Source organism: Nicotiana tabacum, chromosome 8, assembly GCF_000715075.1.
Source record: "Nicotiana tabacum cultivar K326 chromosome 8, ASM71507v2, whole genome shotgun sequence".
NCBI lineage: Eukaryota > Viridiplantae > Streptophyta > Magnoliopsida > Solanales > Solanaceae > Nicotiana > Nicotiana tabacum.
In genome coordinates this window covers 187489884-187504641 of record NC_134087.1, presented here as the reverse complement: position 1 = coordinate 187504641, position 14758 = coordinate 187489884, and the positions used below count along the sequence as shown (strand labels likewise).

General features: G+C 37.3%; 1 protein-coding gene across 1 annotated transcript; it reads left to right on the top strand.

The window, feature by feature from the left end:
- Window positions 1-10406: 10406 nt before the first annotated feature.
- Window positions 10407-13711, top strand: LOC107759236 (uncharacterized). The gene is made up of 6 exons (XM_016577120.2): window positions 10407-10667; window positions 10747-10967; window positions 11438-11657; window positions 12310-12395; window positions 12686-12777; window positions 12881-13711. Exons 1-6 carry the CDS (start codon window positions 10578-10580, stop codon window positions 13120-13122), a joined length of 951 nt encoding a protein of 316 aa, XP_016432606.1. The 5' UTR covers window positions 10407-10577; the 3' UTR covers window positions 13123-13711.
- The last annotated feature ends 1047 nt before the right edge of the window (window positions 13712-14758 follow it).

Sequence of the window (14758 nt, the reverse complement as noted above, 5' to 3'; positions counted from 1 at the left end):
TGGGGATGCTATGAAGGTTGCATAATTGGAGAACCGATCTATTACAACCAAGATGGATGCAAGGTTTTCGATTTTGGGCAATCCTGTGATGAAGTTAAGGGAAACACTTTCCCAAGGTCTTTCTGGGGCATGTAGTGGCTCTAGAAGTCCTGTTTGTGATGAGCGGTCTGACTTGTCCTTTTGGTCTGCTTGACGAGTCTTCCCATACTGAGGAGCATCATCGGTCATCTAAGGCCGATGATATGACTTTTGATTCTTGTTGCAAAGGGTAGCTGGAACCATAGGTTCATGTCTTTTTACTCCCTTTTTCCACTGCATGGCCGAGATGTTTTCAGCGGCTATCTTTATGGGCATTCACGGTATGATACGGGGCTTGGCCTCATTTTCTCCCATCACCAGGAGCATATTGGCATATGGTACGGGTATGGTATTGGTTTGCCTCAGGAATTCCAACCCCACTATGAGTTCAAAGTCATTTATGATTGCGACGCGTAGGTTGAATCTTCCTTCATAAGGTTCAAGCTTCATGGGCACTTCTTTGGCTACTCCACCCACTGGTTGGGGTGGTGAGTTGATAGCCTTGACATGACCCTTACTCTTTTCTACCACTATACCGAGGCGTTTCACCTGAGTCGAGGCTAAGTAGTTGTGGGTAGCATTTGTGTCGATCATTGCCCGAATGTGTTTGCCGTTGACTTTCATTTCGACGAACATTAAGGTCCTCTCTTAGATAGGAGGAGGCCTCTCATCCGCCCTATTTTTCCCTTTCTTGGCGATTGGGCATGAGTGCTTCTTGGGGATACCAGCACTGGTTCCCGCTAAGGTATCAGGGGTAGAGCCAACGATTGCATTGAATGCACCTACTTGTTCTGCTTCGTCTGAGTCGTCATTTGACTCATCCTCAATAGTCTGATGAGCGTTGATCTGTATCTGTGGGCATTCATTGTTCCAATGTGGCCCGTCACAATGGCGGCATTCTGAAGGGGGTTTCCTCCCCTCTTTGTTGTTGATGGATGGAGTGTTGTTGCTGCTTGAGGAAGGAGTCTTGGATCTGGTTGCACTTCGATCTCCCCCACTTCTGCTAGGGCCACCATTGCTAGGCTGGCTCCCGTTGTAACCCCCTCGGACAGGCGGCCGAGGCCTATCCTTTTGAGTTTTCATGTGATAATCCCCTAGGTATTCGATAGCTTGGATCGCCTTGGGGAGGGTATCTACCATTTGTCTTTGCAGCTTTATACGGGCATGAGGTTTAAAACCTTCCAGGAATGTGAAAAGCTTGTTTTGTCACCCATATCCTGTATGTTTAGCATGAGCGTGGAGAATTCCCGCACGTAATCACGCACTGACCTGATCTGGCGGAGCTCCCGTAGCTTTTTTCGTGCATTGTACTCCACGTTTTTGGGGAAGAACTACAAGCGTATGGCTGCCTTCAGTTCTGCCCATGTCTTGAGAGTATCTTCCCTGGCCTTGATGGCTTCGTATTTCACTCTGTCCCGCTCCCTTTTTCCTTGCGGAGTCCAGGTTTATGACATTTGGAAGGACAACTCATTCCTTTTGGAAATTGGGTTTGAATTTAAAGAGTCACCACCTAATGATTAGGGTGCATTAGGACACCAAAGGGTTTGATTTGAACAACCAGAGATAGGGTAAGGACTTGAAATTATTCCAAGGGAAAGGTGTTAGGCACCCCTCAGAATCCACTAGTGTGGTTCCTGGCCAGACAATTATTGTGAATTTGGAGTGCAATTAACATATAACCAAATAAGGCTCAAATAAGAGGGGATTTCACATAATGGCTTGAAAGTAAACAAAGTTTGAAAGAACGATTAGAAATCTAATTTTAAAAGAAGGAGTTGGAATGCTAAAAGAAAAGAAATAAAGAATAAAAGAAAAGGGTCCTAGGTTTATATTTAATATGGATCACCCCACACAATGTCCGGTAATCACTCCTCAATGAGGGGCTACACATGACATTATCGCGTGGTCATCATATCCATATCTACCCTTCCCACCCTGTTAAGGTATTAAAGCGTGGATTAGTCTCGATTACTTATTGCATGCTATTACCCATCCCGTTCCTATCAGTCCCGGAGGCATTTAGGACTACTAATCCTAAAGGGAGGGATGTTGGGCTTATTTGGAGTTTCAAAGGTAAAACTCTAAGGCGACATACAAAAACACATATTGCACATTTTGGGGAAAAGCATTAAACAAACAAAGGCTCAAATATACCTCCTTAATCAAAGAAAGCATATAATTAGCATGACTTGCACATACTGTTTAGTCCTACTTTTAAAGTATTAAAGATGAGGGGAGGAGATTGTTGGGACAATTTTAGTTTATTTAATAACTCAGATAAGAAGTCTGAATCAGGCCTACCTGTTGGTTGTAATAATTAACAGAAGCGAATTCAACTCTCAATTGTTACTCTAAGGCTTGCCTAAATGTTTAGACGAGGATCCTATAGGCATGGTATCTACTGAATTCAGAAGGTGATAAGATAGTAAAACTCAAATAAATTATTCTATATGCATGCTTATTCAGCGAGGGACTCAGATTATTTAAAAAAATGTAGAGTGTGAAAAGTTAAATAAATTGGTCATAGGTTTTGTAGGTGATAGCACCTAATATTACTGATTTTACAGCTAACATTGAGAGAAGGGAATCAGATTCATTTAGAAGCTCCTATAGGCGTGCTTTCTATGCATTGCTAATTTTAAACTCTTATAGACACGGTGTCGAAATGCAGAAAACCTTGTATACAGGGTATCTATATGCGGAAGTTTTAGAGACATGGTATCTAAATGCAGAAACTTTGTTTTAAACCTTATAGCATAATTTCTATATGTAGTCGAATATGCTGAATTTAGAACAGTCATATAGGCATGATTTCTCGAATATGCAGAATTTAGAACAGTCCTATAGGCATGATTTCTATATGTAGTTGAATATGCAGAATTAGAACAATCCTACATGCATGATTTCTACCCTTGACATGCATAAATATCCTACCCTTTTCACTAGCCAACCCCAAATGTTTATTACAGCTTATTACAAATCAGAATAAATAAAATTATATCAGAAAAAAAGTACAAAGAAAAGTATAACCAGAGAAAGCCCGATTCTTGACTTCCTCTCTGAGTTATGAGATAAACCAACTCAAAGACCATTGATCCAGAGCCTTTCTCCAATTTGAGTATGTCGGAGTTCCCTAAGAGCCTCAATGGGACTCCGGGCAGTGCTCACACTCAAATTGTATTACCAGAATAGGGACAAGTGCAGTGTGGAAGGGCCAGCCCTCAAGTGTCCAAGTTCAGAGGGAGCTCAATGGGTCCCAAGGCAAGGCTCACAAGAGGGAGGGGGGCAGAACTTAAGTCTAAGAGAGAGTGCAAGTGAAGAAACAAAGTTATGAGGGAATAAAGGAGAGGGAAACAGCCACAAACAAGTTGATAATTCATACAAAAGGGGTTCAGGGGGGAAGTTGCAAAGAGCCTATGCTTAGGCAAGGGTGAGCTTTGGGCATGCACATCAACAGAAGATGCTGGCATGCCTATAAGCTTACCAGAACACACAATAGCAGAGAAACATAGAAGTTAGGATTCCAGGGATCGAGCTTGATTCATGGGCAGTAATATTCAGTACTGCCATGCCTCAAACAAACCATAGCATCGAACACATTGGGGTGGGGGTTTAGGATTCATAATAAATTCAGAACAGGCAGAAGGAAATGATAGTATACTAAAATAAGTACAGAACCGAACACCTGCAACAGACAGACAAGAAGGTAAAAGTATTAAGTAAACACATTTTTGTGATCCTGGAATCTTAATCAGAACATACCAGTTCAAAGAAGCAGAATATATAGTAAAATCAGATAGCAGGACTTGAAAACAGGCCACAATACAAGTAGCAAGAGAAAATATTTTGAGTACGAGTGTGAGTTCAGAAGCTAAGAGTGTTCGTGTGTCTGTGTTAATGAAAGAGCAAGGTATTTATAGTTTGAAAATAGGTAGAAAATAAAGCAAGAATCATAGTTTAGCAGTAATTATGGAACTATGTATCAATTAAAAATCAAATTAGTAAAAGAGTTTCCTTTAATTAAGGAGTTAAAATTAAACGGTAACATGTAAATACTAAATAAGGAAAGCAATCACATAAGGCTGAATATGACCAATAAGGAAGTAACTTCAGCACAGTATCAGTACACAATAGGTAATAGAGACTAGGTTCATCAGATTCTAAACAAGGAAATGTCTATAAGAATCAAATACCAATGTAATCAAGGTAAAGGAATTAATCAAATTGTGTAGAAAAGGTAGGGATTGAAAGTTCAAAGGAAACTATTCAAATTGGTCCAAGAAACAGGGAAATCAGTAAAACAAGGAAAGAATCAATTAGAATTACACAAGGAGGTTTGAAATTAGTCCATAATTGAAGGTCATTTCAGAGGAAAATTCAGCATATAAAGAGTGCATAAACATTAGGCATGCAAGGCTGGATCTATGACAAGGAGAAGTGTCATGTAACCACAAAGCCAGTAAATAGTGGACTATAGGAACGTGATAGTCACCTAGGTCAATCTTAGTAACCCAGTAATAGAGAAAAGAGAGAGTATAAAATAACATGCAAAGGGGTCAAATGAAAAGACCTTATAGTAGAGTTTCAATGGTAGCAAGAAGTCAAAATCACATAAAGAAACAGAGGCTGAAACAAAAGATTTTGAAATTCAGTAAGCAACAGATGAAGCAACTTCAGAAACTCGAATAGATCCAAAGAAATTAGTGTTTTGAAACCAGTCGAGTTCAGAGCATGACTAACAAATAAATCACATAGCAAATAGTCTCTGAACTCGAATGAACCTCAAAGTTTAGGGTTTTCACCATCACTCGAGTATAGAGATGAAAATAAGTAAATCAAGCAAAAATATCAACAAAATAAAATTAGCAAACTCAAGAAGGGACTAAGACTTTTAATCATGCACACTCCAGTAGAAGAACAACATAAAGAAACACAGTAGAACATGCTAAAGATCAGAGAAACCTTCTAAATAACTTAAGCAAACCCTAAATCGGAAAAGATAAAGGTTCTGAAGGTAAAGTTTTGAGAGAAACTTTGAGAAAACGTTTAGAAGTTTAAAGTAAACACAGATCTACAACGGATCTAAAAAAATCGGAAGAACCTCGAATGTTAGGGTTTCAGAAGAACCCAGATGGTGAGAAAGACTTGGAAAGTCATTGATCTAAGCACGAGAAGTCAAGATCAGGCTCGAATAGCCATGGCTGGCCGAAGCAAGGTCGGAGACAGCCATAGAACTAAAATCAATCCAGGTCTGGACCAAAACTTCTTCAAGGTCTAACCTTGAAAACATGATAATCAGGCAGGTAGAAGTCATAGGAGGTAGATATAGGCCTTTAATGGCTTTGGAAACCATTGAATCAGGCGATTTTATGGTGGAAGCTGAGGGAGGCGGCTAGGGTTTGAAAGGATCTTAAGAGAGAATTGGGAGAAGGGGGGAAGTCAAATACGGATACAGATGAAAAATGATTAGGGTTTGGGGTAGTTCAGAGTTTAAAAATGGTAAGGGAAATAGGGATCGTTGATCTGGGAGATCAACGGTTGAGATTAGAGAGGGTAGGTGGGAAACGGGTCTGGGTCGGTTTGAACGGGGTTTGGGTCAGGGTAATTGGGTCTCAGATTGGGTTCAAATTGGAGGTTCAAATCCGGCAAAAATTGAAATGAAAATGGGCTAACATTTAAATAGCCACTTTTCCCTTATTTACTTTATAAAAATAGTAAAAATAATTTATGGAAATAAATTAAAAGTACTAAAATGATTAAAAATACATATTTATAAAATTAAAATATTGGCCCTAATTTTTTATGGAAATAAACGTAATTAAATCTAAATGGGGCTAATATTGCAATTAAATGTAATTTAGCTTTAAAGAATATTAAATAAATTTGTAAAAATATGAAAAAATTATATTAATTATATTTTAGTAAAATATGCGAATCCAATAAATTAATCACCAAAAATGATAATTTTAAAAATAAATATTGGGTTTTTCTTGATAAAAATAGGCAATAAATCGATTTAAAAATATCTAAAAATTAAGGAAAAATAATAAAATGTTTGAATATGCTTACATATGCATATACATGCTATTTTGAAGGTATTTTGCATATGAAAAATATACAGGAAAAAATTGGGTATTAACACACTCGCCATTAGAGTTTAGCATCACCCAGGAGATACTTGACAACAGTTGCTACGTTTTTGGCTTCTTGCAACTCGCCCATGGCATCGAAGTATTGTTCGATGTCGAAGATGATGTTTTCCACTTCTTTAGTATCCCAAGCTCCGTCGTATGGCTTTGGCTCCGGAATTTTCAGCTTTTGTGGCACATGGGCGAGGTTCACTGCACCCCTGATCTGGTTTTCGCCTCCTCGAAGTAGGCTTTGTAGAGCAGCATTGCCAACGTTGAGTTGTCCTGTTAGGTGGTCTATGGTTTGCTATATGGCAGTCACTCTGTCTGCCTCTTATTCTCTGTGAGCTAAATACTGACCGCGCTCCTATTGGAGGTCCTCGAATTTGCCATGTATTTCGGCTGCCTCTGTGGCTGCAGTTTGTCGGTCTCCTTCAGAGTCATGACTGATGTTTGCTATGTAAACTTCGGCCTGGAGCATTCTGCAGTCCAGGTCGTTCAACCTTTGTACTAGGCTGGTTCTTAGTTCAGGCACCGTATCCACAATGGGTCGTAATACGTCAACCGTCCCTTCGAGGGCCGCAATGCGGTCCCCATGATTCACCATGGTCAGAAATGGTGGTAATGGCAATACGTTCCCTCGTCCGTTGTCGACTCTAGGCTTTGATACCAACTGTTACGCGACGCCTTCCTGAGATTCCTTGGAAGGGCGACGTAAGGCCAAGTAACTGATGTCAGTGCAGTTACTGTCCGCAAACTGAGGTACCCTCTATATGCTAGACTAGATTATCAATGTCGTACGGAAAAATCAATGTCAAGAGCAATTGAGAGAACATAAATGAAAATTGAGAATGAAAGACAGCTTGATTTCATTAATGAAAGCTATTATAGAAAAGCAACACGGTGTCGAGGGGGAGAGACACCAGTGCAGATAATTGTTTGCTTGCTAGAAAGTTTGATTGCTTGATCCCCCCTAATAATGCTTAAAAAAAGTAAACAAAAGTTACAAAACTAGACCTAACTAAGCTAGAGAAACATAATGGAAGTACATGAAATAAAACTACTATATATTTACAATGAAAACGACTTAGTTTTCTATAAGGCAGAAAACAGGTCCGTTGGCAGCAACTTTGTCTTTCGCATCAGGGTCTGTGCGCGCGGTACTATTTGGAGTCCGCCTGCGGCTGGCCGCTGGCAATGCATCAGGATCTGCGCATGACGTTGTTGGCATCATCAAGAACTCTGCGCCCGACATTGTCTGTGTGTGCGGCGTTGTTGGCATCTACCAGTCGCTGGGCGCTGGCGTGGGTTATCGGTAAGGCGACAGAGGCATATGCACGCTTGTCACTTGGCGTTGCCGAGATCACGGGGCCGACCATAGCGCTGGGCGTTGGGAGGCTTGCCAGGACGCCATGGGGTGTGTCCAAGGGGTCATGGAGCATGACTGGAAAGCCGCCCATGACAAATATTATGAAAATTCGTATATTGACTCAACTCATCCATTGTCGTTGATTTAAGATCGAGAGATTCCTATCGTGTGAAAATCATTTACACCCCTAATTTTGTCTTAAAAATTAACCCCCTCCCGTTATGAATGATTCACATCCCCCTCTCCCTCCCCTATCCTGCACAATGCTTGTTTTGCTCTTACCATTTTTCATTCCCTCCTCTATGTAATATTAGTTTATTATATATGATATTTTTTAACACAATTACCTACAAATTAAATTAAATTATATTATACCTTATTATGAATTATAATTTAAGTTTATTAAAATAATAAAGAATATTATTTTTTAAAATTCTTAAAAAGTCTATTGTCATTTACTACTACTATTATTATTATATTAATATAACACATATTAAGTATATATTTAAATTATAGCGGCGGAGCCAAAAATGTATATTAGAGGATTTAAAATAACAAACTAAAATATGAATATCTAGTTCGTTGTTACTTTATTTGCACAGTCAAATTTCTGGCGAGAGAGGCTTCAATTGAACCCTTTGAACCCTCTAACGGCCTAACCACCATATAGTTTTGCTGCACTTTTTCTCTATTGTTTATTGGCAGAATGGCTAAGTGACACATATACTTGTGTCACTTTGTCATGCCGGTTCTCCTACTACACTTTTTTCATTTAGATACTTTAACTTGTTCAAAATCTATATTTTAAACCCCTCTGACCGTTGACCAAACACATGTGACAAAATAATGGTTGAGCTGGACAAAGAGGGTGTAATTCACGCGAATAATGAGCGTGACTAAGAACATTTTGAACCAGAAATAATTAAAATAAAAAGAAAAAATTATTAAAATAAGAATGTAAAATAAATAAGTAAAACAAAAATCATAAGAGATATTCTCTTTTCTGTTCCTCCCTTTTCGTCCCCCCCCCCCCCCCCCGTGATATCATTCTTCTCCCCCCCCCCCCCCCCGCACAACACCCCTCTCCAAATACAAGAAGCTACATCATGATTCCTCTACTGACGCAACATTTTGATTTTGCGATGTTCAATTTCCAGCAATTCGTCATCGTCCGTTTTTCAGTTTTTAATTGCTCATTTTTATTGCCGTACTTTAAACTTGAAATATCGCAATGTTTGTTTATTACTTGTAATTCAGTTAATTTTTCTCTTTATGCTGGCTCAAAAATTTAGTAAATACATGCTATGGCAATTTCTGAAAATACCCAATTGTGAATTCGAACTCATAAATGTGGCTAGCGTTATAGTGAATTGTATTTTATTAGAACAAAGTGTTGTTTGAGAAGTGACTTATTAGGATAATTATTTAAAATTCTAGCAAATTTTTCAAGAGATTTTAATTATATTTTCCTCTTTTTCTATTAACTTTGTATCAATGTTTATTATGTTTTCATTTAATTTTGGCATTTTCTAGGAAGAAGAAATTTGTGAATTTTAGGGAAGAGAGATGAGAATGAGGCATTGATTTTCTTTAAGAAAATAGTATACAATAAGTGTTTTTAATAGATAAAATATAAAAAAATGATGTGGAATATGATGTGTTATCCACGTCAAGCAAGTGAGATACACACACGGTCAGAGGGGTTTCAAATATAAATTTTGAACAAATTAAAGTGTCTGGATGAAAAAAAGTGAAATAAGAAGACCGACATGATAATGTAGTACAAGTATAAATGTTATTTAGGTCATTCTAACTTATTTATTTATATAGTTTAAGAAATAAATGGAGGACCGTTCATTGTTCAAAGTTGAGGGAGAAGTTTGTATTGAGAGTATAAATAATTCATCCGTTCCTATCCCATTCAAAAGATGAAAGATGTATTTTTTTTCTTCCAATATTATTTTGGGTAAGTGAGATATTCCCAAAATTAAAGGAAATTAAATTGAGATAAACAGACAAAAACAACCCTTTCAATAAAGAAAGACCTACTGAGAAATAGGAGTATTAATATATTCTACTTTCATGCCTTAATTGTAGCTCCCGCCCACGCCCTCGTCTCTCTCTCCTTTTCCATCATCTAAGCCTGTTCATTTTTTTCTGGTTTTTATTTAGTGTCGAGTATTTGTATTGGTGATCAATTAAATTTTTGATTCGGCTCGATAAATCTTATATTGGAGGATAAAGTATTCTTTGATAAAGGCGATTTAATATCCACTGTGTTAATGATATATCATACAGTCAAATTAAATTCAATAATCCAAAAAAAAGTTCCCTAAAAGTAAAAAATAGTACCTGGGTTATTTCACTTATTCTCTGGTGTGAACAAAATTGATTCCTTTTTATCCAACACCGTGAAATTCCGTTATTACAGCACAAATAAGCTAAACACTTGGTTTCTTGACGTGACACTAACGTCTTCCTAAAAAGTCCAATCTTTTTCTCATCGTTTTCTTCATTCTTTCTTTCTGCGGAAAACATGGGGGTAGTTTTTCTTGGATTTTTTGGTCATAGGGTTACGTCATTTTCCAGAAATAAACAGAATTTGTTCCTTTTTTTTCTTTTCTTTTTTGCTTTCAATCTTGGGATTGAAATTCTTGACTTGTTTGTGTTCTTATAAGATTGTGGTTTTTCCCCTAGCAATGAAAAGAGAGAATAAAAGGAAATAAAAAAGATTTCTGTTTCCTTTTATTTCTTTTATGACTAATTTTTTGAAAGTCCAAAAAGTCTTCATATTTTTTTGTCATTCACAGATAAAAGGTAATAAAACTATAAAATCCTGTTATAGTCTCTTCCTCTCTCTCTCTCTATAATTTGCTTTATTTCCTCTGTTTTGTCTTTGTTTTCCTTTGTGGGGTATCCTTGTATTCACAATTTCACAGAGTTAGAAGAGAGAAAACAGTTCTATTTCTCTTTTTCTCTCTCTGTATTTTGCTTCAATAATCATGACTATTGATAAACGTTCAATGCAATCAAATCTTGATTCTTTCTTGAATTGCACTACCCCATTAGTACCATCCCAGTTTCTTGCCAAGGTTTGTTTTCGTACATTTTTTTGTTCCTTTATAGATGAGCATGTGTTATTTTGTATGATATGATTTGGTTTTTGTGCAGAGTGAAACTAGAAACCTTAATAGGCTTTGGCATCCTAAAGAAAAGGAAGAGATTGAATACTTTACATTGGCTGATTTATGGAATTGTTATGATGAATGGAGTGCTTATGGTGCTGGAGTTCCTATTAAATTGGATAGTGGTGAAACTTTAGTCCAATATTATGTGCCTTATCTTTCAGCTATCCAAATTTTCACCAGCAGTTCATCTGTAAGCATTTTAAGGTACCATTTTGTATGTCACATTATATTCTTAGGTTATCTCAAATTGATCATAGTTCATGGTTTGGCTTAACTTTCTAACTTACTGGTCCTAGTGTTTAGAAAAGAGATTCAGATTCCTATAATTGAAAAGCTATGTTGCACGGACCGGTAAAGTTGCTACTATGTGACCAGGAGGTCATGGGTTTGAGCCGTGGAAACACCCTCTTGCAGAAAATGCAGGGTAAGGCCACATACAATAGACCTTTGTGGTCCGGCCCTTCCACGAAACCCGCGCATAACGGGAGCTTAGTGCACCGGGCTGCCCTTTTTATGTTGTGCTTGTCAGGTTCTCAAAAGTAGTGCAATTTTGTAGGATCCGAATGGGTGCAACAACAATTTTGGAGAGTCCGAGCGACATAGTTGAAAAGCACATTTCTTGTGGTATAAAGCCTTTTCTTGAAATTAAAACTGGTTTTATGTTTTTTTTATAGGGTGGAGAACGAGTCTGTTTGGGAGACAAGGGATTCTTTTAGTGATTCATTGAGTGATGAGAGTGAGAGTGAAAAGCTATCAAGATGGGATGGTTGTTCCTCAGACGAAGGTTTATTTGATCAAGATAGCAACTTGCAAATGAATGGTAGATTGGGTTACCTTTATTATCAATACTTTGAGAGATCTTCTCCATATGGAAGAGTACCTCTGGTGGATAAGGTAATTTGTCTCCCTATTCTTGCCATTCTCTTGCACTAAGAAAAACTATAGTTATAGACTGCCCATTGTTTCCGTTCCTATTTCTCTGCTTCATATTTTTGTTGCTATTAATTGATTATTGCGTCCTTTTTACTGTTCTTGAGCCGAAAGCTTATCGGAAAGAGTCTCTCCACCTTCATAACGTAGAGGTAACGTTTACGTTCACAATACCCTCCCCAGATCCCACTTGTGGGATTCCAGTGGGTTGTTCGTTGTTGTATATATATGGTATTGGCCAGTGATTCATGAGTGGTAGAAGCATATAAGTTGTACATTGATTTGTGTTCTATTCCAGGTTCAACTGTTTCTTGTTTCCTTCTTTGAGCATTATGATTGAACAAAAGATGGTAATGTCTACAACAAAATTAAACAAATGTACACTCCTTTTTTGGCGTGATTTCTTATTTATAACTATTTGATGCTACAAATACTGTATCATCTTGATTCGATTCTCCGAGCTCCTTAATTATAGAAATTACTTGCGTCTTTACTTATGTAATTCTGGTTTATTTAGGCATTTGTTCTATGCAAGGGAAACTGTAGTTTGAATTTCTTAAGATTATGATGCTTTATTTTGTATTCTATGTGCATCTAATATTCATTTTGCTTTCAGATCAGTAGCTTAGCTGAAAGACACCCTGGACTAATGTCATTGAGAAGTGTAGATCTTTCACCAGCAAGTTGGATGTCAGTTGCTTGGTATATCAACTCTTTCTATCTCTGTCTCTCCGCGCACTTATAATCATGTAACTGATGATTCTTTTCGAGTATATTTTACCAAATTCAGGTGATTTCAATGTATAAAAACTCTTACCAATCGAAATAGTTATATTGCACCTTCATTGATGTTCAAGGGATATTGTTTACCCTGTAGCAAATCCTATTGATACACCTCATTTATGTTGATTTTTAATTTTTGCAAACAGAAAATAATGAGATGGAGTTACGGAAAGATTGTGTCACTAACTTTATTGATATGAAAAATATAGGTACCCTATCTATCACATTCCCATGGGAAAAACCATTAAGGACTTGTCTACATGCTTCCTCACATTCCACACTCTTTCTTCTTCTTTCCAAGGTATTGTTCATTTTGTCCTATGAACAACTGAAATTTGGTTGCCTATGTTACTCGATCGGTAATATGCAGAAGAATTTTACACTATACTGTTGGATTTGTGCAGATATGGACCTTGAAGATAGCATGGAGAAAGGTATTAGGAAAGGAAACGGAGGGGAAACGATCCCGCTTTCACCTTTCGGTTTGGCAACTTACAAGATGCAGGGTAATGTGTGGATTTCGGACAGGAGTGGAAGGGACCAAGAGAGGCTAGTGTCCCTATTAAGCGTGGCTGATTCATGGCTAAAGCAATTAGGGGTCCAACACCATGATTTTAACTACTTCTTGGGCATTGGTCGTGGCTAAAAATACAGATGATGACATACTCTTTGAACCCCACAAAAGGACTGATTCTTGAACTAGGATTATGGTGAATGCCTCTTTGTAAAGGCAATAGACTTATGTGACAGTTTCTGTATAGGGATTAGCTTAGTTTTGAAGGGATAAAACTTGAGGTGAAGCTAAAGATAGGCGTGGACGGCGCTCATAGCTGTGGACTAATGGTGTAACATGATCATGAAATGACTATGATTAAGCCCTTTCTCTTATGAGCAATGCTTGCACGCTTCTGCAAAATGTTGTTTCCTTTTCTTGTATGATTCTGAAGACCTTTCATTAAGTGCTTTAAGCTTCCTTTTGTACATTTTCATGTAAATATCTTTACACTTCACAGTTCACATTCCATTTGAAGTGAAGAAACAGCTAATGTGCTGTTAATGGAAAGAAGACTATCTATGTTGGTTTTTTTTGTCTGTCTAAATCTTGATGGATAGTTGTAATTATTTAGTATTTGTGCTGAGGAAAATTATTAATTTCCGGTAAACTATTTGAGGTGTGTAAGTTGGTCCGAATATTCAGTGGTGGATTCACATTTTGAGGTATGGATTCACATTCAGTGGCTTTGGCCAAACTGTGTTATGTATTCATAGATAGTACTTAAAAATTTAAATAATTGACCGTTAGTGTTATGATCATGTTTGACCACGGTAAATTTATATTAAATTAGTGAAGCACTCACGACCTATATAAATCCTGGATCTGCCACTGCAAACATCTACTTCAAAAGAAACCTGTCTAAAACTACCTATAGTTGGAGTCATATTATTGATATAAGGTGGATCCAAAAAAGGGATAGTTTTAGCTATATTTCCGAGATTATTCGTATATACAATAACAAAATACCCAGTTTAATCTCATACGTGGGGTTTGAGGAAGGTAGCGTGTACGTAAACTTACCCCTACCTTTAAAGGCAGAACGATGCTGTTTCCGCGATTCGTGTATATATTTCACAAAAAACGTAAAATCAAGGTAGGCGATAAAGTGGCTAGAAGACAATACTCGAGTTGATAATGACTTCCTTGAGTAATGGACTAATGATAGTGGATGAGGTTGACTTGTTTGATGATCTCTCCTGCATTTCACAATAAGTCATTGAAGAGAGGTGGGTCCATTTGTGGGAAAAAAGAAGCCAGTGCAGTTGGAAGTTCACATTATCACATCATATCTTTGCAATACAAGTGTTTTTGTTAACTTTAATGGATAATGTTTTTTAAACCAGAAGTTATTTTTAATCCAAACGCTAGAAGTTTTCTTCGTTTATTTGCGAGTGACGAGTGAAATGGTAGCATACAAGTTATCTATCATGGAGGAGCTAACATGCATTACTGTCAAGTGTTAAATGAGAATTGATCTATCAAAATTATGGATTAGGGTATGATAAATCTTGTTTTGACAAGTTAGGTACCAATATTTAATGGTTGGAGAGATTAGTGGTATCTAAAAAAGAGTGTCCCTTAGAGAACAAGATTTTTTTTTACTTTACAGTGAATTTTCCTTTCAATGGTTCGATTCGGTTGGTTATTTTATAAAATTTACACCATACTAATTTTTCGATTATTTTATTTTATATACTTTTCAAAAACCCTCTCAATTATCCCGGTT

Bases quoted from the DNA above. Each gene is read 5' to 3' on its own strand.
- LOC107759236 (XM_016577120.2), top strand. From the start codon at position 10,578: ATGACTATTGATAAACGTTCAATGCAATCAAATCTTGATTCTTTCTTG. The intron at 10,968-11,437 runs GTACCATTTTGT...TTTTTTTTATAG, and splicing joins TCATCTGTAAGCATTTTAAG to GGTGGAGAACGAGTCTGTTT. The intron at 11,658-12,309 runs GTAATTTGTCTC...TTTTGCTTTCAG, and splicing joins GAGTACCTCTGGTGGATAAG to ATCAGTAGCTTAGCTGAAAG.